We start from the raw sequence: 27,439 nt of genomic DNA on the forward strand, positions 1-27,439 counted from the left end.
CAAAAACCGGACTTAAGGTCAAATTTGGAGAAGACTACCGCATCACTTAACCTATGAATTAGGTCTTGCTTATTGGGAATAGGGTACCTAATCCACTCTAAGACTTTATTCAAGGGTTTGTAATTAATAACTAGACGAGAGGTACCACGTTCATATATATTTATTTATCAATGAGTTTTATAAACGAGCGAATTTTAATCGAGTCGAGTTAAATATGTGTCATTTATAATTTGAATGAATACTTATTTTATTTTTATGAACGAATTTTTTTTTTTCATAAGTTAAATTCGATTAAAATTTAATCGAGTGAGCACTGATCGAATTATGGCATGGACTGGTCCATTTAGAGAAAACATTTGTATCAGCCGGAAGCCTCTCTTATCGTTTTCCAAATTCTCCTGTACTCCTTAGTCCTTGTGTTTGGTTCGAGGGTCGAGCGGCTCGACTCGAGCCCCATCGAGTCCTTTTCTCCCATACCGCAATGCGGACGGGTTCGATGATGGGAACGCAGTTAACTCGGCCATTGAACACGTAACGCAGGCAGGCAGGCAGTCCGGCCGGGTGGCATCGTACTCTCTTAGCTCCCACATTCTCATCGATCGCCCCCGCTCGGATCCGCTTTTACCTGGCCTAGTATCTTCAGTCTTTCGCGTCTCACAAACACGGAGAAAAGTTGTAGAGAGAGAGAGAGAGAGAGAGAGAGAGAGATATGTGGGTGTTCTATCTGATCTCACTGCCTCTGACGGTGGGCATGGTGATTTCCACTCCGAGGTACTTCGCGGGCCCAGAGGTCCCCCACTACGTGCTGCTCATTGTCGGATACACCTGGTTCTGCTCCCTCTCCGTCATCATACTCGTCCCTGCCGACATCTGGGCGGTACATTTCTTCCATCTTCTTTGTTTTTTCATTTTTTTGGCTCCGCATTCGTAGAACTGATGCCTAGACTAGATGCAATCGTAGCGGAGTTCCTCTACTTTGGAATTATTTTGGTCGAATATTGTCTTATTTTTCGGTAGTTTATTTTTATTTTTTGTGATTTCGCTTTCGGTGATTAAGGGTCCAATTTTTGGTTCTACTGGATATAGTGCTGCGTTTTGGTTGGTTTTAGCTTGCTATAATGGTTTATATAATTAGGTCGTGTTTCTGAGAATTGTCAACGTGCATTTTTTTTTTCCAGGAAGTGAGAACATTAAACGTTCAAACGATTTAACTTAATTATCGGCTATAGAATTGGGTATTTCTCAGGTTTCCCTAAATCGTTTAAAAAAAATTCAATAGAAAAATTCATCGTTTAATATGGGCCAGTAAAAACCCATGACTGCATAATTGCATGTGAGTCTTTCTGTCTTTGGGCATTCTTGTATTTTTCCACGACACTTCAGACATCATGTGTTGTCCGCATCTGTGAACCTTCGTTCTTCCTCAAAAAATAGTTATTTTCTATTCATTTTTACTTTCTGTCTTTGGGCATTCTTGTATTATTCTCTCTACCGCCCTGGCTCTTTTACATCAGACTGTTTCTTTTGATCATAAGCCAGCTACTGAAAACATCCAAAGTTTTTATTACATAAATGTTATAATTTGTCCCGGTTTATTTAACTTATTTTTGGTTTCTGCATGAAAGATAGAATTGCTTTCGTTAATGTTGCTGATTATTACATGTACAGACCATGCATCATAACCAGAACGGGGGGTATTTCTTTCTTTTGGAGCTGGTCATACTGGAGTACATTTTTGCTTACTTAGTATGCCACTCATAAACACAGAAAATAGAAAATTATCGGCTTCCTTAAGATGTTCTGTTGTTCAAATTTTCTGAGCTTTATTTGTTGTGTTGTGATAGTTAATGTACTCTCAGTTTTGGTAACCTTTATCATCTATCTGGAATCATATTTTAAGCTATTGGACTCTTTATATCATGTATCAAGGCTTCAGTTGCTGTAAATTATGGATAGAAAGAAATTCGTGAAACTTTGAAGATTGAAGGTAGATAGTCGAGGGTAGATAGTTGACGGCTCACTGCTTTCATTATCGATGAAAAAGGGTGTTACCCAGTACACAAGAAGTATACAAGCGATCCACCTAACAATCAAAAATAAACATTGTCATTTCTTGATGTAGTTTTAACCAACACTTCCTTTTTCTTTTTCTTTTTATCTATTTTTAAACTCATAAAGCAAAGTGTATATCACTATTAAACTGGGAACAATTACTGGAAAGGCACACACACACATGTTGAAGAGGGCCATATTGGTCTTTAATGTGTTTCCTGAATGGATATAGTTTTAATGTTTTAGTTGGCAGTTTATGATTACTTGCTTCTAAATGGAAGCTGAAGAAACAGCATTGTAAAGACGAGAATCAAGGTGTTGGGGTTGGTGTTAGGGTAGAGTTTTAGTTCTACGGAAAACAAAGGATTGGGGTTGGGTCAGATGTACTCTGGGTTGGTTTTTTTATGGGCTTTTTGGGTCATTAGGGGCTTGTTGGGTCATTTTGGGCAAGGTGTTTTCTTGTGTACTTTTAGTGTACTTGGTTTCTCCTTTTGATATATACAATATTTTTGCTTATAAAAAAAAAAAAAAAAAGTCTTTACAGCTGAGAGATTCACCTTTCCTCATCAATTAAATTGTTATCTCTAAGCAGGGCTGTGGTGCCCCTTATTCAGGGTTTTGAAAATGCTGGAGACTTCACTATGAAAGAAAGATTGAAGACCAGCCTGCATGTTAACTTCATATTTTATGTAGTTGTGGGATTTATAGGCCTCTTTGGGCTTATTCTCATCATTATGATGCATAAGAACTGGTTTGTTTCTTACCCTCTTGTAGTGTTGTTATTTGGGTTATAGTTTATTTTCATACGTTCTTTTGTTTGCCGTCTAGGTTGCTAGAAATTATAGCAAGTCATTCTGAATTCTTTTGTTAACTTCAAATTAAGGGGTGGCACCGTGGCAATTCGTGTTCGCGGGTCATGGTTGTGTCAAGTCATGGGCATATATGGATTAATCCGAACACGGCCGTTAAGCTAAACGGGTCAAACCTTCAAACCCTAACACGACCCATTTAAATAATGGGCCGTGTCGCGTCACCTGTTTTGATCCATTTATTAATGAATTAGAAATTAGTTAACACGACACAACTCATTTCAACCCGTTTCATGTAAATGGATTGAACTAACTCGCATAACTCATTTGACCTAATTAACATAATTTCACATAAAAGTTAAAATCTATATTTATTAGTAGCCACAATATATATAAAAAAAAAAAAACAATAAGAGTACCTACTAATAAGAAATATCAATATTTTTCAGATTTTAACCTATAATAAATCCAATATTATATACTTATCAAAAAAAAAAAAAAATCCAATATTATAAACCCAACAATAACAAATATGAGCATTGATCCAGAATTGCAATCCCAACAATAAACCATAAATATATTGAGAAATATCAATATTACAACCCAATAATAATAAAATTGTAATTTTGAAATAAAATTTAAACGAGTAATTACGGGTTAAGTGGGTTGACCCGTTTATTAATCATGTCTTAATGGGTCAATCTGTTTTGACCAAATCCATTTATATTAAACCCAAACCTGTTAATTTTGTGTCATGTTCGTGTTGGGTTCACTGGTCATGTTATATATTGCTAGCCCTACTTCAAATAGTTCAACTACTTTTTCAGTTTTTTATCTATTTACATCTAAGTATAAAATTATTGTTTGGTAGTGTTTAATGCTCTGTCTCCTGATTATTTCATTTAGGTGTGGTCACAAGTTTTGGATTTGACTTTACTTGTCAAAAAATAAAAAAAAGAAGTGGATTTGACTTAATTGATAATACACATGCATATAGATAAATTCTCTAAAAAGGACAGAGACATTATAGGACATAAATCTTCTGTGTTTCAGTTGATGGATTTGACATACTGGTACATGCATCTGGCAAATTCCTTGGAGGAGAACACTCATAGAAAGGGTATTTAATTCAATGTGTCCTTTTATTTTGGGAGAGATAGTTCTCTAAATCACCTGGCATCAGTTGGTTTATCCTCATGGAAGCTAGATTTGTGATATTTAAAAGATTGTGGATAACTATCCAATACTTATATAGAGTTAAACACCTCTAAATTTATTGAGTTTGCATTTTGAGCGTGGAAACTCAAAAATTGATTTCCTACTTTGCAGAAAGGAGCAATCACTATAATGTCATGTGGAGGTTTAATGCCACTTCAGTGGTAGATGTTTTTTGTTTTTTCCTTTATAACTTGCAGGTGTATTTGGCTTCTATTAAAGTTAAGATAATTCTTTGTGATCCTATACGTCCTCTTCTCTTTAGGATAAGAGTGTGCCGATACAGTTGGACATAAGTACATAAAGCCACAAAAGAAAAAAGACTTGGAAAATGATGCAAAATAATTGTTTTAACGTTCATAAAATACTGGCATGGTCGATAAACTAAACCTAAGAATAAACGGAAAATGGCACCTTTGCCCCCTCTTACCTCTCTTAATATTAAAAGCAAAAAGGAAAACAGAAAAATGTGATATCTTAGGTATTCTCTTGTATACTTCTTGTGTACTTGGGCTATGCCTATTTATTTGGCAATAAACTTTTCTTATTACTTATAAGAAAAAAAAAATCTTAGGTACTGAATTTTGGGAATGTATTTTGATGGCGTGTGAATCCTTATATACAACAATTGGGGTGATAAAAAAAGTATAATACGTCCAAAAAATTTGTAACCTAATTAATTGTTGACGTGCCTCTTTTTAATGATAAACGTGGTTCTCAAGCCTGCTAGCCTGGTTGTTATCTTCTATCTAAGAAAAATATGATTTATTGTTTCTCAATAGGCCAATTGAGCTACGTTCTTATTTATTGTCCAATGCCCTCATTTACAGGAGTGGAGGTATTTTGGGTTTAGCCATGGCCTGCTCAAATACATATGGGCTTGTTACAGGTGCATTTCTTCTTGGCTTTGGCTTGAGCGAAATTCCCAAAAGCATTTGGACAAACACAGACCAGACCACCCGTCAAAAAGTCCTATCTCATAAAATTGCCAAAAAGGCTGTTAAACTTGATGAAGCTCATCAAGAACTTTTCAAATGCTGTAGTAGTATGTCTCTCTCTCTCTCTCTCCCTCTCCCCCCACCCTCTATAAGTATCTCTTTTTTCCCATTCTCTTGTTCCCAATTCTTATATAAAATTGACAAAGGTCGGCTATTAATATTTTTTTCAGGACTAATTATCTTAATCACGTGTATAATCCACAAACCTTTTTTGTGTTCAGATACCTTGGTAAGATACAATAGAATAACCCATTCTAATTATTAGAATGTATATAATCTAACCCTATTCTGGTTTGTCACCGATATGGAATGAGCTTATAATAATGGAATTGCCTCAATCATCAGAATAGAGACTATAAGTTCATATCCCTTGCCCATTCCCATTTTGGGTGGAACAAATATACTAGTTCTTGATTCTAGTTAGGTAAGAGGAATCTTGAACTAAAAAGGATATCCCGAGCAATTTCAATAATCGGGTTCATTCATACTCTTAGTGTAGTAGATGCTATCACAAATATAATCATACTCAGTTCGATGGAATTGTTTGATCTTCAACTGAAAAGGGGAGCTTCTATAATTTCACACGAGGGGTTAAGCCCTTGCAGCCCAAGCACAATGACGCAATTACTAGGGGCACGCTCTACCATTGAGCTAATAGCCCATTGTGCGGGCATGATAACCATATTTTATTCAAAGCCCATTCTTGAAGTGGAACCGTGCTATGAAACCGCAATACTCACCTAATATTATTTTTTTTGATAAGTAATAATTTATTCAAAGAAATAGGCATAAGCCCAAGTACACAGGACAATATAAGAAATTTAAATATTAGTTTGATACTCTCCTAATATTTGTTTCTTTAAATTTCAATAGTGTGGACAATATGCATTTGTCCTAAAGGTTTGAAGCAGTGCTTTTATTATTACTAAGCAAGCAATTATTTTAAGTAAAATTGCGAGACCAATAGGTTGATGGCGTTTGATTTTTTTTTCATTATCTTTTAAGGGCTTCTTGTCCCTTGATCATCATGGGATGCTGATATAAAGAACTATTTTGCAGCAACCATATTGTTTCATTTTTTTCAAAGACAACAGAAACTTGGACTTGATTTTTGGCTCTGCCAAGGATGAAAACTTTTTGTACTTTTTATCTGGGCTGGGCATGATTTTGTTTCTTAATCTAGCTGTATTACTATGCATTTCTTAGTTATTTTGTATTCAATTATTTTTAAATTTATGTTTTGATTTCATAGGTTGCTCAAGCAACATCCAATCATATGTCAAAGCGGGATCCTTTGAGACCCTACATGAATGTTATCGACAATATGTTAACTCAAATGGTATTTTCATTTTTTCTTTCTTGGATTGGTCGTTCTTGTAGCTTTCTATCCTTTACTTTTTAAACTTCCCTTGGACCAACGAGGTTTTCTTTGTAATATTTTGAATCTTTTCTTCCAATTCCAGTTTATGGAAGATCCGTCCTTCAAACCACAAGGAGGCCGCTTGGGGAAAAATGATATGGATTATGATACAGATGAGAGATCAATGGCAACAATTAGGCTTCATCTTTGACAAACTCGAGAGGAGTACTACCATTACAAAAGGTAAACTTTTTTATTAGGTGAAGTTTTGCATAGGTTCTTGCAACTAAGAAATTTAACTTTGTATTCTGACTGCCCTTTACTAAAAAGGAAAAGGATAAAAATCCATGTCTTTGACGACTGTTTTCATTTTCTCAACACCTAGGCATCACATTTTACTCTATTATCTATAATACCTTTGGATTATCTGTTTAAAGAATCAGAAACCACTTGTTATCTCCATTGGCTGCACATTCTTGTTAGATTATTCTACCCTTCCTCAACTATCTCATTCATTTCTATGGATAGTATAAGTTTGTTTGTTACAATATGAAACTTATTTTCTCATGGTAGGTAGGAGAGACAGTGGAAGTGGGCGGAAAGAGGGCACTTGACTTTTATTTATATTGAGGGGTTCCAAGGCCTTTTTTCAAGCCGCCTAAACAATGTTTGATCCTATGTTAAGGTCGCTAAAGTAAGCCATTACTAATGAAAGGAGTGAGTCGTCTTCATATTTTAGAATGTTACTTGTCACTTCGAAATGAAAGCTTAAGTGAATGAAAACAATAGTGTCTCCTTTGTGTTTGATTTGCCACTTATGGTTCGTGAGGAATAGGCGTGGTTTTGAAGAGGTTGAGTTGTCCCCAATAGAATTTTGAGGCAGGAACTTTGCATGTGATCTTTGTTTTTGTGGGGTTTTTAGTTTTTACAATCGAAGTGGTCCTCTTTTGCACATTTTTCATGTGCTTCTTATGTATCTGCTTGGGATCCTTTGATGCATTGAAATATTAACAAAAAATCCTCAACCTTCAAGCAAATAGTCTGCACCTGCACCTTCTTTTCTGGCAGATTTGTGATAAGTCTCTTTTGATAACTCAGAGGATAGTCTCTACTGCACCTAATTTAATGTTGTTTTTCAGTGAGTACATGGCCTACATCATGGAGGCCCTTGAACTGGAGGATACAGTAAAACATTATGAACACCGTTCTTCAACTGGATGGTCTGTTCCTGATTACTATTTTCCTTATATCGGTTTTTAGTATATGATCCAGGTTGTTTGTGCTTGACCTTAGACATTTATATCCATCATTTTAGGAAGTATATCTCAAGCCTTAGACCTGCTAATGCTGGCAAAATAGGGCACCTCATTGATACAATTGGTAAACCTAATATCCATAAATTGGTTTGTTTCCTTAAATCTTATTAACCAGTGTGAACTCAGTTTTTTATACTTCTTATGAGCATTGTTTTAATGGAGGACCTGTCTATTGAGTTTTATCCTGAGAAAATAATGTTACTAGAAAAGTGCTGTGTGTTCTGCACTTTGTTGAAAGCACTGCGCAGACTTTTGCTGCATATGTATTTGTGTTCATGTCTGGTTGTGCGCGCGCGCGCATTCACACATTTTTTTATTTTGGCTTAATGTCCACTCGTATTTTTGGGCATATTTGGCCTTGTTGAGTGGAGCTGAATAATTTTCGTCTTTGATTTATCATTTCTTCCTAGTTTTAACTATGAGTTTGGATTGCGCTAAATTTTAGTTAATAGTTTATTACCTAGAATAAATAATTTGATTGCATGCGTTGAATTGTAGTCTTTACAATAAATGGTGATTCCTTTTGCAGAATTTTGTTGGTGATGCATCCTCAGAAACCAACTTGAGAAACTCTTGGCTATTGTACTTGGTATCATGTCAGCCGCGATTCTATTAGCAGAGGCGACTTTGCTAACTAGTGGAGTTGATCTATCTCTTTTCTCGGTCCTTATAAATTCTGTCAAGAAGCAAGAAGCACTTGTGCAGGTAGATTATAATAATGCATTAAAAGATTCTAGTGTGTGTAATTATCTGGACATATGCATTTGGTCCATATTGCAGAATAGTTTTTTCATCTTGTAAAAGTGAATATCACTAGTCTTGATTTTATCATTGAATCTTAAAATCTCAATATTGACTTGCTAAAAGGTAACAGATTAAAGTTAAATACATGTGCTGACTGGATCTGTTTAAGTCTATTTATGTGGATAATTGGGCGGCTAATTATATAGGCCTACTATGTTTTGCTTATATGTCCATTGGATGCACAAGCTTGTAGTTTTCTGGAGTTGAATGTTCATTGTCAGAAGTAGAACGACTAGACCATGCAAATTGAGTGCTGTTTTCCTTTTGCTTGTTCCTTATCTAATCCTATTGTTCTGTTCACTATGTGGTAAATGTGTATGAGATGCCTCTTACTTCCTTTTCTTTTTCCTACTTTCCTGCCGTTGGTTATTTGTATGGTGTTTTGCCTTTGAACCTTGATTCCAGTAGCTAGACCTGGGGTAGTTTTTAGGTTAATTTTTTTTCCTGTAAAGAGAAATTGCAAATTGATCGGTTCCCTTTTTCCCCAGGTCCTTGCCTTTGTTCCTCTAATGTATATGTGCATCTGCACATATTATTCCTTGTTCAAAGTTGGAATGTTTATGTTTTACTCATTAACTCCAAGGCAAACAAGCTCAGTTAACTTGCTCATGATATGCTCGTAAGTTTTTATCTCATATCTATATCGTCTCAAATTGAACTATGCTTTATCCATTTTTCAGCACATGTACTTGCACATCATTTCAATCTCTGCTAGGATGGTTGCTCGGTATGCTCCAATTTCATACAACTTTCTCAATCTCATTAGTCTTGGTGACAATGAAGACACTAGGACTATATTTGAGAAGGTATTTCAATCACCGGGTGTCAGTTCTTTCAACACTGCATGGATAGCCTAGCAGAAAGTAATTTTTTTCTTAAAAAAAAAAATATATATATATATATATATATAGATGGGTGTTGTTCCACCAGATGCAAAGATCAGCATTCCATTTAGCTCAATACAAGACACTAAAGTATTTACAAGCCATGTATCTTTTTGTTCTTGCTACTTATTAAAAGGATGCCCTTTTTATTCTTGATCTGATTGAGTTGGAATTTCTTGTGCTTAAAGGCATGTAAATTGCCAATTTCTTTTGATTTTAGACATGACCTCACTTTTTCTGACAGGAATCATACTTTTATATTGAATTGACAACATATCAGTAACTTATACGACGTGAAGCATTCACTTTGGCCTTGTACTTTTGAGCCAAATGGCACTTCCAACCCTCACATCCCTTCCACATTTGGTGGTTGGCTTGTTCTCTGGTTCCACTCCCATGAATAGTGAGTTGAGATGAGATGAGTTGAGATGAAAGTTGAAAATTGAAAATTGAATAAAATATTGTTAGAATATTATTTTTTAATATTATTATTGTTTTAGAATTTGAAAAAGTTGAATTGTTTATTGTATTTTGTGTGAGAATTTGTGAAAATTGTAATGATGAGATGAGATGGGTTGAGAATAACTCTCAATCCAAACCAAGCCTAAATCAAAAGAAAGTTGTGGATTCTCTTGGGTGGCCTGGGAAGATTCTATATACGTCTTGGGAAAGCTTTGCAAACATTTTTTAATTGGTAAAGGGCTTCTCTTTTTTTCCTTCCAAGTTTTGAGAAAAATCTGCCTTTGTTTGCACATGCATCTTCAGAGCACTTCCTGTTTGATTTGAATTTGTTTCCCATGAGGTTCCTTCATCCAGTATCAAATCATATTATATGTAGTTCAAAACCCACCTGTGGGTAGCCCAAGTGGTAAGGGCGAACTTGTGTGCATGAGCCCCATGTCATAGGTTCGATTCTCCCTAGGATCAAACTGCAATTTAAGTGGGAGGCCATGGCGGTGGGTTGCTGTGCTAGTCTCCCCGGGGGTTTGGGTTCCATGGGTGAGTCCTAAGGGCTCTGCCGTGGGGTGGTTTCGCCGTCATTAAAAAAAAAATGTAGTTCAAAGCTTTATCCTCATGTATCAGAGTTTATCATTATATTTGTTCCTCAAATCCATCAGACTAATAATTATTAGAGGTTCTGCATGAAACTTCTGTCTCTCTTCCCCTACTAGTAATTGATTAGTTTCTATTGGTGTCTTATGAAATTGTAATGGCAGAGAATGGGGTACATCGATCATGCTGTCCCTTTCTTTGGAGATGAGTTTAACAGAATCTATCCACTTATCATGGTCATATATCCACTTATCATGGTCATATACACCCTCTTGGTTGCTAGCAGTTTCTTTGATCGTGTGATTAATTTTTTTAGGAGCTGGAAGATGATTATATTTCAAACTGAGGCAGATGATATGGATGGATTTAATCCATCAGGGTTAATTATCTTACGAAAAGGTAAACTTGTTATTCCATCGCAAGTGGAATAAATTAGTGAATTCCTATATATATATATATATATTTGACTAGTGAATTTCTATATGTTTACCCATTATATACTTTGCCTATAAAAAAAATTAAACCATTCTGATGTGTGTATGTGTGTTGACCTCATCTTTCTCAGAACGTTCTTTGATTGAACAAGGATGAAAAGTTGGTGAACATGTTATTCCAATGGCAGGGAATTTCAACAATACTGATGTTGAATCTGGCAGCAATAGCATGGTATGTAAAATCATCTTAGAAAAGGAACCCTTTTCACATTATTTTAAATTATTTTTTCCTACTTGTGTGAAGCACTTGGAAATGTCTAGTATGTATTTTGATTGAATGCTATTTACTAAAAGGTCCCTATGATATTATTTTTGTTCTTTTTATGTGGCTTTCTGTGGTACCCTCGTGCATTCATTTATACTTGGGTAAATTTTGAAGGATCTCTTATGCCATATCATTTATTCTCCCTTACGATTTTCTGTTTTTTCTTTCTTCATCTAAAGCTGATAATTTTTGGCTGTATTTCTTATCTATCTTGTCTTGGATTGAAAGCAAAATGTTCAGGACAGAGCTGCTGTTGATATGAAGTTGACTACTGGTTTAATCAACGATGGAATACATCAAAGTCCTTCAAAGTCATAAAAATAAGAGACTCGTAGATATAGCTCAAGCAAAGAAGCCATTAGCAACAAGTATGCAGCTATAAGAGAGCAGAGCAGACAAAAAAAAGCATCATCCAATATGGTCCCCCTTGCTTGATGCAGGCAACTTGCGCTCTGGTAACACTGCTGGTTTGGCCTCAACGTGGGGTTCCATGAAGACAGGTCTTGGAGGAGATATTTGAGCAATTGAAACGGCCATCTTCCGACCATAAGAGTTATAGCGATGATGATGAAGACTGAAATTGACAGTTCAGGCCACAATAGATAATGCGTGTACTCCGCTGATTTAAAGAATATGTATAAATTGTAGGATTGGGATTATGTATAGAAGATGTACAAGACCTTCACCCAAGTACTGATGATGCCTTTGTGTTTTCATTATTTATTTATTATTATTATTTTTTTGGCCGTGGGATCCTCCAAAATATAGTTGCCGATGAGAAGAATGAAATTTTCATTCGCTTCCCTCTCCCCCCATAAACTACTTTAGACAGTTCCTGATTGACAGCTCATGATCGAGGACATAGCATTTTTGGATTTGGTTATAAAAGAAAATGCTTGATTTGATTTGATTTGATTTGATGTGGTTACGGTATAGTTAATTTAATTGCAAAGTAGATTTACAGCATAATTTATAAGTTTACTTTTATGAAATTATTTATACAAAATCTACGTGACAATATCACTTATTGATTGGCTGCGAACCATTGCGAAATTTATAAAGAAAAAACAAATAAAAAGCGGTCGGCACTTTGGAACGTTTCAAAGTTTGGTAAATGTTGTTACTTCGTACATCTTTAATTGGGCTTGCAATGAGAGAGACATCAAAACGTAGACAGACGTGGTTATGGTGTAAAAGATGGATACGTGGGTGACTCGGTCAGTTACAGCTCAAAAGTGGACCATATCAGTTGCGTATAGACCACACCAGACACAGAAAATAAGAGGAAAAAAAAAATAACGAAAGAAACCAAAACGATAGAGAACAAAACAGAGGTTATCCTTTCAAACACGGCTTTCATCTTTGAATGAGTTTTAAGGTTCGACCAGGAAAAGTTCAGAAATTTTCATATCTGCAGAGGAATAATATTCATCAGTAAGTTATTGATAAATGAAAGAGGAGGGAGGGGCAATCTTCTTCTTGCTGCTTTATAGCCCCTCCCAAGTAGAAAACAAGATTAACAAAGGAAAAATAACGTCTAAATCTTAATCTTAAACTCAAACATATATACAAATAATTCCAACTTCTCTTTTGTGTAGAGCTCATGGATTCTTCAGAAGAAAGAAAACAGACCACCTCGTAGATAAGCAGCGGGTTGGAGAAAAATCCCATTACTCCAACCTCTGGCTTGCACCTCTTGCGTGTGTGAAACCATCTTTGTTCCTCTTCCCTGTAGACCATAGCAGCTTCGACCAAAATCCTCCTTTCTTCTTATTCCCACCACCCGCACCCTCCTGCTCTGCTCGACTACTACTCATAATAAACGCCATCGATCTGCTCTTCTTCAGCCCATGACCCACTTTTAGCGCGAAAGAAATCGAACCCATACTTTCCGGAGGCCTTCGATGATGCCGACGATGTGTCGGAGACAAATAGGATGAAGAGAAAGCGGGAGAAGAAGAACCGGAATAACCACCGCCGATCAGTTTCCGGTTTGAATAAGCATTGAGTTGGGATAGTCTCTCCCTGAGACAAAAGGAGCAAACCCCGGGCAGTTGCTTCTCGTTTTGGTGCACCTTGCAACCTTGTTGTGACTCGGACCTTCCCATATGTTTTTTCAGTTTTTTCAAATTTCAACCTCTGCAATTGTTGCGAATTTTCTATATATAGAGGAGGAGATGCAGACAGAGAGACGCACGAATGGGTGATTTTCGAGGAAGGTTCATAATAAATAAATAATATTATGAGAAGGTGGGCATGCGCACGGCTGACTTGACACTTTTGGTCACATCAATGCAAAAAAGAAGAATTTGAAGTGGATAGTCAGTCAGTCAGTCCGTGTGGGTCGACCCCTCTCCTCGTCTGACCACATGCTCTTTGAAAACTTGAACTGCCAGCTTGCCGGTGGAAATTGCCGACCACCGAATTTCCGGGACCCACTTCATTGAGGGGCGTTGCCGCGTTGGATTCATGCGGCGAATTTTGGATTCACAAGATATATCACGTGTCTTTACACTGTTTTTTCTCTTTTAAAACGAAGAATTTCATTCATAATACCGACAAATTAGCATCTAATAAGACTCTAGAGTGCATGCCTTGCAAGTAACTGTGTCTTGAGAGTGTTATTAGTTTGAGAAGTATTGCTTTGCTAAGATGTCATTAATTAAAGTAAACTAATTAAAAAAATTAATGTTTAAATTTATTTTAATTATCTTTATGAACCAAATATTTATCTTAGTAGTCATGGATGGATTATTTATTTATTATTTAGGGATATTTGCCAATAATCTCTGGTGTTTTGTCTCCATTGAGATTTGATTCTTAAGTAATTCTGGTTAGGAAGAGTCCATTGTGCTATGACAAATGTCATATATAATGCACATTCTACTTAATGGATAACACGTGGCATTGAAAATTACTATTTTATAATTCTAAAATTAATAACATTATCTTTTCACGTAAAGATTTTTTTTAACCAAAAAAAATATCAGGGAGGGGTAGACCCCTCCCTCGCCAAGTCGGTTCGGCCAAGACCACATGGTTTAATTACAAATGGGCCACTGGGCGGCGGCCAACACACAATCAAACATAAGAAGTCATTGGCTTTAAGTCCCTGCCGTTGGCCTGTTCCAGGACAAGATTAAGGAGGCAATTGTGAAAGATATTAAATAAGGCATTTGAGATGAGAAAAAAGTTGTAGTTTCATAACAGTTTTCAAACAAGTAAAATATACTTCGGTATCAAACAAAAAACAAAACAAAACTACTATTAATTGAAGAGGGAATACGAAGTACCAACTCCAAAGCAGGTACAAAACACTCAAAAAGTTTTAAATCAAATAGAAAAAAAAAATTGTAATAAAAGCAGAAGACAGAACATCAACATGGCAGTTCCAAATAATCATTCAAAAGCTATATATGATAGGAATTATATTTTGGTAAAAAAAATACAATCCTTTTATTCTCTCTACTTTTACAAAATGACACTATGTGTTCATTTGGCATATCTGTTGGAAAGTACTGTGCAATTTTTGCTTTGATACTAATAGCTCACAGAAAATGCTGCATGCTGTAAAAATCGAGTTTTTGGCAACACCTTTGAATCAGATTTTGGAAATTGAACCTCATTCATGCTAGGCAGCTAAGAGTGACAGGCAGACAGCTGTGTAAATTATTAAGTACTAAACATGTTCATACAATTAATAATCTGCGAGGTAACATCCAAATTGATCTATATTTCTCAGAACTACTCATGCTAGTTTATCACAAAATCGCCAGCATAGAAAGGGGGGATTATAGTTATGTTTACATGGTTTGAATTATTTTGCTGCATCAGCTGCATCCATAGTTTTAACTTCTCTTGGGCACTGTGAGACATATGGCTTTAGCTGCACTCAAAGGGAAGGATCATGAGATAGTATTTAGTAGTGTTAAAAAGGAAAACAAAGCAAGATATACGTTGGATGTTTTGAACCCCTAGGGGTTGGCGTTGGCCTTGGGCTTGGGCTTGGGGGTATGCTCCCCCAAGGTCTAAAGTTCAAATCTCCTTGGGTGCAAACAATTTCTAGAGGCCATCAAACTGAGGGGGTTTTCCCCTCGAATTACTTGATGTGCACTTGTGGGAAACTTTTTGCCAAGGGCCCGTGCACCCTTGGGATTAGTGCCAATCAAAAAAATATATGTTGGATGTTTTGAGTAACAATCAAAATGAAGCCTCAACAAGCCTCTCAGGGGGCACATCCCCCCATTCAAAACTTTTCCCTATACAATACACAACATCCAAGTATATACACATAAATTGTGTAAGTTTAAGGAATGGCTACCTTGAAGTCAGTTAAATCTGGAACTACATAATTTGGAAGCTTTTCATTCATCACAACATATCCACCTGCACCAATATTTAAATGCATTAAAATAGAAGCAAACAAAGTACCTAACATGTCTCATATGCTGCACTTTATACATTTCATTTAGATGTTGCAGTTTTATATGAAATTACTCAGAAACAGCATGTCTGGATCACATTAATACAGCCCCCACACCACAACCTCCCCCCTTTTCCCACAGGAAAAGGAAAGATCTCTTCAAAGAATTATCTTAGTACTAATTAAAGAATCATATAGCACGCTCCAGCACTACAAGAATTCTTGCTAGACGCAGTATTTCCAAATACATGGTATCAATTAGGTAAGAGACGGTCAAAGAGGTCACAGAAACAACTCAGAATGTTATTGTATAACGCCCCAATGGAACGCCCAAGCCACATGGCCTATACTCCAAAAGGACTAGTCAATGATACAATTGGAGCCCCATTGAAACATTATAAAGAGCAAGAACTTCTCCTTCCACCTACCTTATCCTCTTATCATATGGGGTATCACATATTGGCTATCTCCCATTTACTGAAAAAGATGAAAGAATCATTGGGAAGAAAGGCAGGAGGGGGTACACCAAAGGTAGGCAGCTGGATCTAGAGATTATCTGTTCTGATTTCTCTCTTTTTACTTTATTGGTAAGTGATAACATATCAATAATAGAATCTTTCCTGATTTCTCTCTATTTCCATTGGTAAAGTACATGCATACCTAATGCATTTTAAATCTGTGACATCAGAGCCCACCATGCTCTTATTTTGGGAGGGGAGGAGCAAAATTATTAGAAAATTCTCCCATATTTAATATATAAAATTTTCACTTCAGAATTCAGTTCAATTCAGCACATTTCATTTCTCTGGAAAGAAGTTGATTGAACAGATCTGAGGTATGGTACGAAAATTAGTGGATTAGACTTGGCACTTGAACTTTTTATTTTTTACACAAATGTCCTTCTTCCCATTTTATGAAATTTTCAGAGTCTTTTTAGGGGGTTTGCTTCTTCCCATTTTCTAAACAATTACCATTTGATTTCCCACACAAAAAGAGGAAGGAAGAGAGTGAGGAGTTTAAAACCATTGAAACTTAAGACTTGTGGTGGGCAAAAACCTAAATGTTCAATCAAACAGAGAAATGTTCAATGAATCAATAAACTACATATTCAAATTACTGTGTATGAATGGAAATATGGGCAAACCTTTGCGGGTATGGAATCCAGTGGGCTTGCAGTTCTTCCCCTTGTAGTAATCACGTGGAGCCCTCTTTGAAGAGAGAATGTCAAGGGATGACGTCCGCTTTCTTCGAAATGCCCGTCCTAAGCCTAAGATCAACCCCAGTGGCATTTTCTTTCACCCTAAATGGAGGTAAACAAATTAAATGCCATATAGAATTAACCAAAAACAGAAGGTTAAATACCAAAAGAAACTGATAGAAATGGTTAGAGAACTAACAGTGGTATAATGTCGTATCTCAATCATACCCATTGAAAACATGTAAAGGAGGTAACTGATACAGCAATGGGAACTAAGGGAGCTTTCTATAAAATCTCATACTATTATTTTACTGGTATTTAATACACAATCTGGAAAATGCACAATCGCACTCCCTGAGTCCCTAGGGCAATGATGAGAGAGAAAAATACCGAGAGCGGAGACGCCGGAGACTTCTGGATGCGCAGGAACCGACGGCGAGGTGCAGTGGTGGCCGGTGACTGAAGGCTAGGACGACCCGGCCGAGGCAGAAGAGGGGAGCTGCGAACGCGTAGAGGGACGGCGGGAGAGAGAGAGAGAGAGAGAGGGATCTGAGATTTGAGAGAGGTCGCCCGGGGACGGGAGGCGCTTACAATTTAGGGTTACCTAATCTAACGGCGTCGTTTAGATTAAGGAAAACGACGCCGTTTTAATCCAGAATTCGGCCTGGGTTGGGCTGCTGCGGTTTTGGGCTTCTAAACCTTTTTTGTCCCCCTAACTATGTTTTGGGCTTTTTCCCTAAAACCCTAAACCAAACCCTATTTTTTTAAACTCTAAATTTGTTTTAATCTTTGTATCAAGCATAGGTTATTTCATTTATGGATTTTATAATTTTTTTAATACTAAATTTAATTGTTAGTATTAATTAATAATAATTACTAATTCTTAGTATGTAATTAGATTTTATTATATTATAGTATTACGTGTTATTATACTATAATAAACTAATATAGTATATATGATCATATATAAATAATAATATCGCTATAGATAGGTGAGTTCGCGCACGAAGTTGCGTACGCAGGACATGTTAGTTCTGATTAAGAAAAAAAATACCATAAGAAACAAAACACGAAGCAAAACACTATCACTTCGTTCGTCTATTCTAATTCCATTCGTCCCCCTTTCGCAACTAGCAATTCTGACCCCACTTTCTAGGGGTGTAAACTCAAACTGAAAAACTGGTCCGGATTGGACCGGTTTTGAACCGGTCCGATCTGAAACCGGTTTTTAAAATGTAAAAAACGACCGGTTCTGAAATTTTTTAGACCGGACCAGACCGGTTGATTAAAAAAAATAAAAAATAATATTTTTATATATAAGTTTTATATAAAATATTATATATATATTAAATATTAATATATATAAGTTTTATATATAATGTATAATTATAAATTTTTATGTGAAATTTTTATATATAATATATATAATTATATATATTCATATATGAAATAATTTCTTATTATAATTTATAAATTATTACATAAAATGTTAATACTAAATCACTAAAATTTTATAATTAATACTAATATATAACTTATAACTATACCAAATTTTAGTTTTTTTTTTTTATAAACAAATTTTTAATGACAAATTGTGAAACTTACATTTTAAAAAAATTGAAAAACCAGAGCGGATTGGACCGAAAACCGGTAAAATCAGAAGTACCGGTTTAGGAGGATAACCGATGCGTAATCGGTTTTGAAAAATACAAAACCGGCACATACCGGTTCGGTCCTAGATTTTATCCAAAATCGGACCGAACCGGACCGGTTACACCCCTACCACTTTCACTCCTAGACCCACATCGTTCCTCGGCTGCGCTATACTCCTCCACCACCCATCCCACCATCATCAGATTTTATAGAGAGAACCTCCACCTCCGCCAATCGTCTGGGCATTAGCTTTGCCTGTCAACGTCGGCGTCATCTCCGCCAGATGTGAACACTTCACATCCGCCAATTGTCAACGTCATATGTGGTAAATGGGTACATTTCCCCCATTTTCATTGAAGTCAAGAAGGCACTTTATGGTTGTCTTAAAACTTCATAGATCAATGCTTTGCTATGGAATCATGTCTTAAAACCCAATGTAGTGGTGACTACATCGGGTTGCGGGATAGCGGAGATGGAGGAGGGAATAAGGGGAATGGAGAGCAAAACCCGAAATGCGCCATTTAGGAAACCCACTTGAAACACACCGTATCATTTTCCACATGGGATTTGTTAGGTCTTCGTGCACAAGGGTGTGAGGCAAGTCGCCTATAACAAAAGTTTTCCTATAAATAATATGTATTTTTATAACCCATGTATACTAATTTCGGGATCGAAAGTATAAGCTGGATTCAGTCAGACAGCAAATTCGACTTCGATTTTCAAAGAAAACAAAAAATCTTTGACTCTGACACTGCGGTGCTAGAGTCAAATTTTTGGATTCTTTCCACAACCTTAGTAGAAATGAGAGAGAATCCAATCAATGTACATCTAATTTATGAGATATATTATTCATCATCTTTTTAATTATCGTCTTTTTGTTATTTTTTGAGTTTGCGCTTGACATTAATAATTTAACGATTAAAAAATGATAAATAATATTTTCCGTAGTTTAGCGAGAATGACTTGAGTTCAATTCATACTAAAATTATATAGGTATCTCATAATAAAGCACAAGAAATGCCAACGAGATACGGTTATGTTTGGATAGTGAATTGAAATGTGATAAGTTGAGATAAAAGTTAAAAATTGAATGAAATATTATTAGAATATTATTTTTTAATATTATTATTATTTTAAAATTTGAAAAAGTTGAATTGTTTATTATATTTTATATAAAAATTTGTGAAAATTATAATAATGAAACGAGATGGTTGAGAACCCCTCTCAATCCAAACCGAGTTTGCAGAGTTGGTTTGTATTGTTGCATGGTGTTGGTCTTGTTATTTGCATATGGTACCAAAGCAAGTGACCCCATAGAATAGTTTAGTTTGGATAGCAAAAACATTTGATTTGATTTTATCTCATCTCATCTTATCTTAATATCCAAACACCACAAACAAAAAATTTTTCAACTTCAAGTATTCAACTTTTGCATCTAATTATTACAATTTTTCTGAACTTTGAAATAAAACACACAAAAAAAAAAAATCAAAATTTTCAAATCTAAAGACAAAAATAATATGAAAAAAAATTATGTTATAATAATATTTTAACTTTATAATTTTTTTTTCAATCATTTCCCAAAATATATCAACTCAAACAATTTAACCCATATTCACAAATCATCACATCTTATCTCACTATCCAAACGAGGCATTAAGATCCTCAGCAACTATCATTCGAAATTAAACAAGTTGATCATGGTAATATTTTGGACAAGAACAATGGACTAATTTTTGTTTGTCCACATTAAAGTGATTTTGATTATTATTATGGTCCCACACTATATATATTACAAGAAAATAAGTTAGATGGATGTTCTTTTAAGAGCCATCATTTGAGTTCTCGAGGCTACCAATTAAGAAATTTTGCCTATATTTGTTTTGAAAAATTTACAATCAATTTTGTGTAAAAAAAATTCACATGAAACCGCTGAGCGGCCCGCCAATCAAATATCTTCATTATTTATATTCCAAAAACTAACTAATAATTAATTAATTGATTATTATTTGGCTTGTAATGTATTCAGATAGGTCATGAGTCACGAGGAAGCAGGTAGCATCTCTTGTGGGCCAAAAAGACTTTTAGCTGGGCCCATTTGTCCGCTTTCCTTGGGCGTGGGGTCCATTTGAGGGCTCCACCTAATTTTGGAAGCACCTACTTCCTAGGTAGGCCCCACTGTTCCAAATTCTGAGCCTTGTTCTGCACTAAGCCCAGCATTGGCCCAACCCGACAAAACTCGGCGTCTGTCATAATGTCATTTATAACCAAACTATATGACACTAATTGCCATCGTGGCTCTAAACTTTCTATTGACTTAAATCTCAATTAATTAATTAGACGCATTTATTTATTTATTATGAAAACAAATTTACATTATATGAAGTGTTTATTATAGTTGGTACTTGTCACATACGCTCCCATTGAATAAAGTTTGGAATAAGAAAAATGTCATAAATTTTATCATTAGAAATCCATTTTTTTTTTCAAAACATCAGTTATTGGGACCATGATGCATGTGTTATGTTTTTATTTTTTCTTGCTCAACACAAATTTTTTTATTATCTCATATAATATATGTAAAACGTTACACCAAACTTGCTCTCCACATATTTTTTTTTTAATGTGGGTAGACTTTGTCCTTTTTAATATGACCAATGAGCTAGGTAGCTGTTTATTATAATTTGGTTTGGTTTGGTTTTTAATATGACCAATGTTTTTATTATCTCATATATGGCCTAGTTTGGTTACATAGATGCGATTTTGTTAGAATACAATTTTTTAATATAATTTTTATTTTAATATTTGAAAAAGTTAAATTGTTTATTATATTTTGTGTAAGAATTTGAAAAAGTTGTAATGACTATAAATAAGATGAGATAGTTTAAACTGTGTAACCAAACAAAGACTTTCCTGTTTTTATTCAGAGTTGATTTCAATTCATCTTATCCTATTTATTTATTTTTCTTAAGAAAATGGGAGGTAAGGGTGACCAGCATAACAACCCTTCCTGGATATGACCATAGAAGCCCCTCCCCGCTATGGAATGTTTGATTTGAGCCATAGCCACTGCCCAAGGGTGAATCTGTCACTACAACACTCCCAAAGTATCCAGTTGGTCCAAATTCCATCCCATGGCCCAAAGGTTAAGTTTTACTGCCTCAAGTGATTTCAACTTATGTCTTGACGCGAACTCTTGACCTCAAAATCATTCAATATCAGTTCGTACCAACTGAGCTATCACCTAATGGTCATCTCATTTTATTTCATCTAATCATTACAACTTTTTCAAATTTTCACAAAAAATATAATAAACAATTCAATTTTTTCAAATCCCAAAATAATAATAATATTCTAACAATATTTTATTCAACTTTCATCTCAACTCATTATCCATACCTTACCTTAATGAAAATATGTGTCTCAAATTTAGAGCTCACAAAAATTTGTGGAGAATCCTCGTTTGGTTATACAAATGATGAAATGAAAATTGAATAAAATATTGTCAGGATATTATTTTTTAATATTATTTTTATTTTGAAACTTGAAAAAATCGAATTGTTTGTTGTAATAATTAGATAAGTTGAGATGATTTGGAGAAAATATATTTATAACCATGAATTGTGTAATTGCCGCATAATCGCTTTGAAAAAAATAAATAAAATATTATACCCATATGAAAAAAATTAATTTTTTAATAATAGATCTCAATTATTTTTAAAGCGATTATATAGCGTTTACATACTTCACGATTGTATATAAAATTGCTCGATGATTTGTATAACCAAAATGAGTCCTGAACCTATGATCGAGATGCATTTGTCTAAGATATTAAATTAATTAAAAAAATCATAGGAAAATGGAGATGAACAATTACTCTGAATGAGTACTTTAATATGAAGTTCCCTACAAAATACAAGATTTTATGCTTCCTGGAATAGATTTGCGCCGGACAACATGCACTGTACTATTTACTAAAAAATATTTTTCTAGTAATAACTAGTACAAATATTTTATTAAATATATTTTTTAAAAAATAAAAACAATGTACAAAATAATATTTAAGAAATCATTGCTTTGTTTTTATTTTTTCTTTCTTGCTCTACACCCTAATGTTTTATATCTTATATTTACATCGTTTTCACCAAACGTGCTAGTTTTTGTAATGTTCGAGATAAAATGAAAAATGTCAGAAAATTCACGGACAAGTAAGATAGAGATGGTTCACATGCATGCCGTACAGGTTTAGGATTGGAGGAATATAGTTTATAAGTTTAGAGTTTATAGTCTAGAGTGGGTTTGGATACACAAAATATCTAATCTCACTTCATCATTATAATTTTTTAAAATTTGTATATAAAAATATAATAAACAATTCAACATTTTCAAAATTCAAATAAAAATAATGCTAAAAAATTATATTATAATATTATTGCATTCAATTTTCAGCAAAATATATAATCTCAACTCATATGAATAAAACAAAATTTTTAATTGTCTATTTGGGATTGCGGTAGTACTATTAAAAAATGTTTAAATAGGTTTAAAAGCTATTTAATAGAAAAATTAAGACGTTATTTGAGTGTTACATATTAAAATACTTTTAGAGCCTGTTTGGGATTGAGTTTGAAAGCTTAAAAAGTGCTTTTAACAGTTTAAAAGATATTTTAAAGAAAAAATGATATGTTTGATAAATTTATAAAAGTGCTTTAATTCTTAAAAAAATTGAAAATCTACTTTTTTTAAAAGTACCAAATTGAAGCTTCTATCGAAAAGCTCATGCAGATAACTGTATATTTTTAAAACATTAATGTAACTAACTTTAAAAGTGTTTTAGATACATATTTATCAAACAATAAATAACTTTTGAAGTGTATAGTTTATTATTTAAGTTATAAGCTATAAACTCTAAAGTTATAAGCTATATTTTCAATCACAATCCTAAACATGCACTTAATCTCAAATAAGCTAAAAAATACATTTGAGAAATTTTCTTAAAAGTGTTTTTTCAGATAATGCGGAATGTAATTTCAATTTTAAAAAGATTGTCAATAGACGAAAATATCCATAAAACTTTTAGATAATTATAACTTTCAAACTTTCAGAAATATGATCATAATCCTTAAAAGTTCAAATAATCTTCATTTCTACATCAGAAAATACTTTTTTAAATTGTTTCCAAACAAATGTAACATGATTGAAAGTGTTTTAAATATATGGTTACCAAACAGTAAATAATTTTTTAATAGTAAAATTTATTACTTAAGTTATAAGCGATAAGCCCTAAACATATAAGCTATATTGTCCACAACAATCCCAAACATGCACCAAGTAATAAGTTATACAATTAAAAATTATTTACTAATTAGTAACTATACGTTTAAAACACCTTCAAATATATTTTATTTATTTAGTAATAAATTTAAAAAGTACTTTATGAAGTAGAAACGAGGATTTGTTTTATTTTTAGATTATGATCATATATTGAAAGTAGTAACTATCTAAAAGTTGTACGAGAGTATTTTCACTCACTGACAAGCTTTTTAAAATTCAAATTACGTTTTGTATTATCAGAAAAAGTAGTTTTGAGAAAATAATATTATTTTCTTAAATGTATTTTTTAATTTATTTGATGTTAAAAAATATTTTAATATATAACATCAAAAGATGACTCCTAACACAACCCCAAATATGTCCATTGTCTGTTAAATGGGCTTTCGTTATTAGCATTGCAAAACTAATTGATTATTAGAAGTTGGATCATGCCATGAATGGACTTAAAATCGGCAACTATCTAATCATTATATATATATATATATATATATATATATATATATATAAATGGCAATGCTAGGGATTCTATTTTTTTTTACTTAGTGATTAAGAAAATATTGTTAAATGATATTGTGATTTTTTTTAAATATTTAAAAATGTTAAAAAAATGATGTGAAAAAAGAAACAAAAAATATTAAAAACTTTATTTTTTTTTAACAAATCAATAGTCTGATTTAGCTTATGAATATATGTTAAAAGTGATGTAAAAAATTGAATCCGAATGCTTTTCCAAGTGATCTAATAAAAATGCAGGGTACGTACGACATGATGATATGGTGCATGCCTCAAGTGCAATAACATGCATGTTAAAAGCTGTGATTTTTAATGATAATTCTAATGCATGGGTACATGCATGATGCATGCATAGAAGAAGAAAGAAGAAACAAAATAGGGAAAGTTGGGTACATGCATGTATAATTGCGTACATTATGCCCCCTTTATTCTGCAAGCATATTGCATATATTATAAAAGAGCAATACCATATATAATTTCTATTTGGAGACTGCAATGCAATTCTAAATAATTTTATCTTTTAAATTTTTTAAAATTATAAAAATATCTCTCGTAAAATAATAATTTTTCTCATTTAATAAAAGGTCTGTATATATAATCTTTATTTGAAGACTGTAAATAAAATTTTTTATTATAAAATATGAATAAAAATTAGAGAATCGTAATTTTATAAAATAAGTTAGATTTATTTTATAAATTTTGTTTATATAACATCATAGTTTATAAATTTATTTTTATGATATATTTTTATAATTAAAATATTTTTTAATGTGATAAATTCTTGTAGGCTTGGAGCTCAACACGAGATTCATGCAGGTTCAGACTACGGGACAAAAATAAGAGTATTGATTATTGACAAGTGGTTCATGATTATATCGTCGATCCCAAAAAACTGGTTGGGGTTTTTAATCTCTAAATTCATAGCAAGTATACAATTAAAATGACCTAGGATCTGGTGCTTTGACCTATCGAGTATCGACAATACACTTGTCCTCTTTCAGAAAAAACTATAAACTTGTCCAACAACACACGCAAACCGTACGAATAAAACAGAAGCTCCACATTATATTAAATAGCAAAAGTTAAGCAGCCAATTATGTGATCTAAGGCCTGTTTGGGTTGCGTTAATAGTTTCAAAAAATGTTTAAATAATTTTAAAAAAAAATTTAATAAAAAAAATTAAATTGTTTTAATGCTTTTTTTTTTTTTTTATATAAGAGCCGGAAACCACCTGTCCATTAGCGGCCCCGTCTCAATTTTATTAATCAACCTCATTTATGGCGGAGGAAAACCGTGGTAACAAAACTGACACTCAGGATACAGACCATCCCTTATATCTAAACCAAAACCCAAAAACAAAGTACAAAACCAACTAAAAATACAGACCCATACTAGTAAAACGAAAATTGGAAAGAAAACAAAACCTGCTTAAACCCGCAAAACAATACCGAACGCCGAACCATGCGACAAGACTCTTCCGCATATTAAAACGAAAATTGTTTTAATGCTACATATTAAATTACTTTTTAAAATCACATAAGTTAAAAAGTATATTTGAAGACATACTTTTCTGAATAATGCAAAATATAATTCAAATTTTAAAATGATTGTTAATATACGAAAATACGTATATAAATTTTAGGTAATTACAATTTTTAAATTTTTAAGGATATTGTCATAATTTTTAAAGAATAAAATGATCGTCATTTCTATGTTAAAAAGCTCTTTTTTAATTTGTTTACAAGCAAAAGTAACATGTTTAAAAATGCTTTAAACATATGGTTACCAAACAGTAAATAACATTTTAATAGTAGAATTTATTACTTCAATTATAAGTTGTGATAAGTCATAAAGTTATAAACTATATTTTCCACCACAATTTCAAACATGCACCTAGTTTGATTATGAGATGATGATATAAGATTTGAAAGTTGAAGAAAATATTATTATAATATTATTTTTATTTTTGGATTTAAAAAATTTAAATTGTATTTTATATTTTGTTTGAGAAATTGATAAAGTTGTAATGATTAGATAAGATGATATAGTTTGTGAAAACAAATCAGGCCTGAGTTGCTAAAGGTTTCAACTAGTATAATTTTTTTATAATTTTTTACATAAATATATTTTAAATTAAAGATTTTATTCATAAATTATATTGTACAAATATTGTGAAAAGAGTTGTACATGTATCATTTTTCTTAGAAAGTTAAATACAAACAGAAACACCTATTTTTCATATTTAATGTTGTCATTGCTAATTATATAAGTTTACGTGTTATATTTTAAATAGTTATTTATTTCAATGATTGATTTATGAATTTATTTTAAAATACATTACGTCAGATATTATTTGTGTGAGGATTTCGGATACTGTAAAACTTACACAGACATTTTAATGTTCCCCCGTAAAAATAATCAGCAATAGATACAAAAAATTACATGCTGGTTCTAACCTCTAAAGCTGCAAATATAAAGGTAGCGGCTATTACCGACAAAACCTAAAAAACAAATGACTTTAGACACCAACACAAAAAAGATATGTTCCATTAAGTACTTGCATCAATTTTTATGGGTACACAAATGTAGTACTAAAACTTTTGTTTTTATTTTAGTCAAAATAATTGAATAAAGCCGAATTAAGTAGCCACTTTGGCGGTAGGTCTCGTTTAGTTATACATATAAGATGATATGAATTAAAATATTTTATGAGATTTTGAGATAGGAGAAAGAAAAAATTGAATAAAAATATTATAAAATTAAGATGTTGAATTAAGATGAGATGAGATAATCTGTGAAACCGGTACTAAAGTGATTTTAGATCATCTGAAATAGTTTCGTATGAATGGATATACTCTTCATCATAGCACAACTTATTTCATTTGAAATATCGTCACTTATTTCATCTTAACTCATCATTGTTTATTGATAAGACTTTTATTTTTATTTCATCATTATAACAACCAAATTAATTATTGATGAGACTCACTATTTTTTCAACTTCTCATAAAAAAAATTAATCATATTTTAGCCTATTTTATATATCCAAATACATCATAATGGAACAC

At 33.2% G+C, this 27,439-nt stretch overlaps 1 protein-coding gene and 1 pseudogene across 1 annotated transcript; one reads left to right on the forward strand and one right to left on the reverse strand.

Moving 5' to 3' along the window:
* The first annotated feature begins 374 nt into the window (after positions 1-374).
* Positions 375-13,073, forward strand: LOC109021865 (annotated as a pseudogene).
* Positions 13,074-14,896: 1,823 nt separating this feature from the next.
* LOC109021863 (39S ribosomal protein L41-A, mitochondrial-like) lies at positions 14,897-17,444 on the reverse strand. The gene is made up of 4 exons (XM_019004591.2): positions 17,262-17,444; positions 16,818-16,973; positions 15,572-15,636; positions 14,897-15,136 (listed from the first exon to the last, which is right to left on the reverse strand). The coding sequence occupies exons 2-4, from the start codon at positions 16,960-16,962 to the stop codon at positions 15,068-15,070; spliced, it is 279 nt and encodes a 92-aa protein (XP_018860136.1). The 5' UTR covers positions 16,963-16,973; positions 17,262-17,444; the 3' UTR covers positions 14,897-15,067.
* Between the last annotated feature and the right edge of the window lie 9,995 nt (positions 17,445-27,439).

The sequence above is a fragment of the Juglans regia genome, chromosome 10 (genome assembly GCF_001411555.2).
Source record: "Juglans regia cultivar Chandler chromosome 10, Walnut 2.0, whole genome shotgun sequence".
In the NCBI taxonomy this organism is placed as follows: domain Eukaryota; kingdom Viridiplantae; phylum Streptophyta; class Magnoliopsida; order Fagales; family Juglandaceae; genus Juglans; species Juglans regia.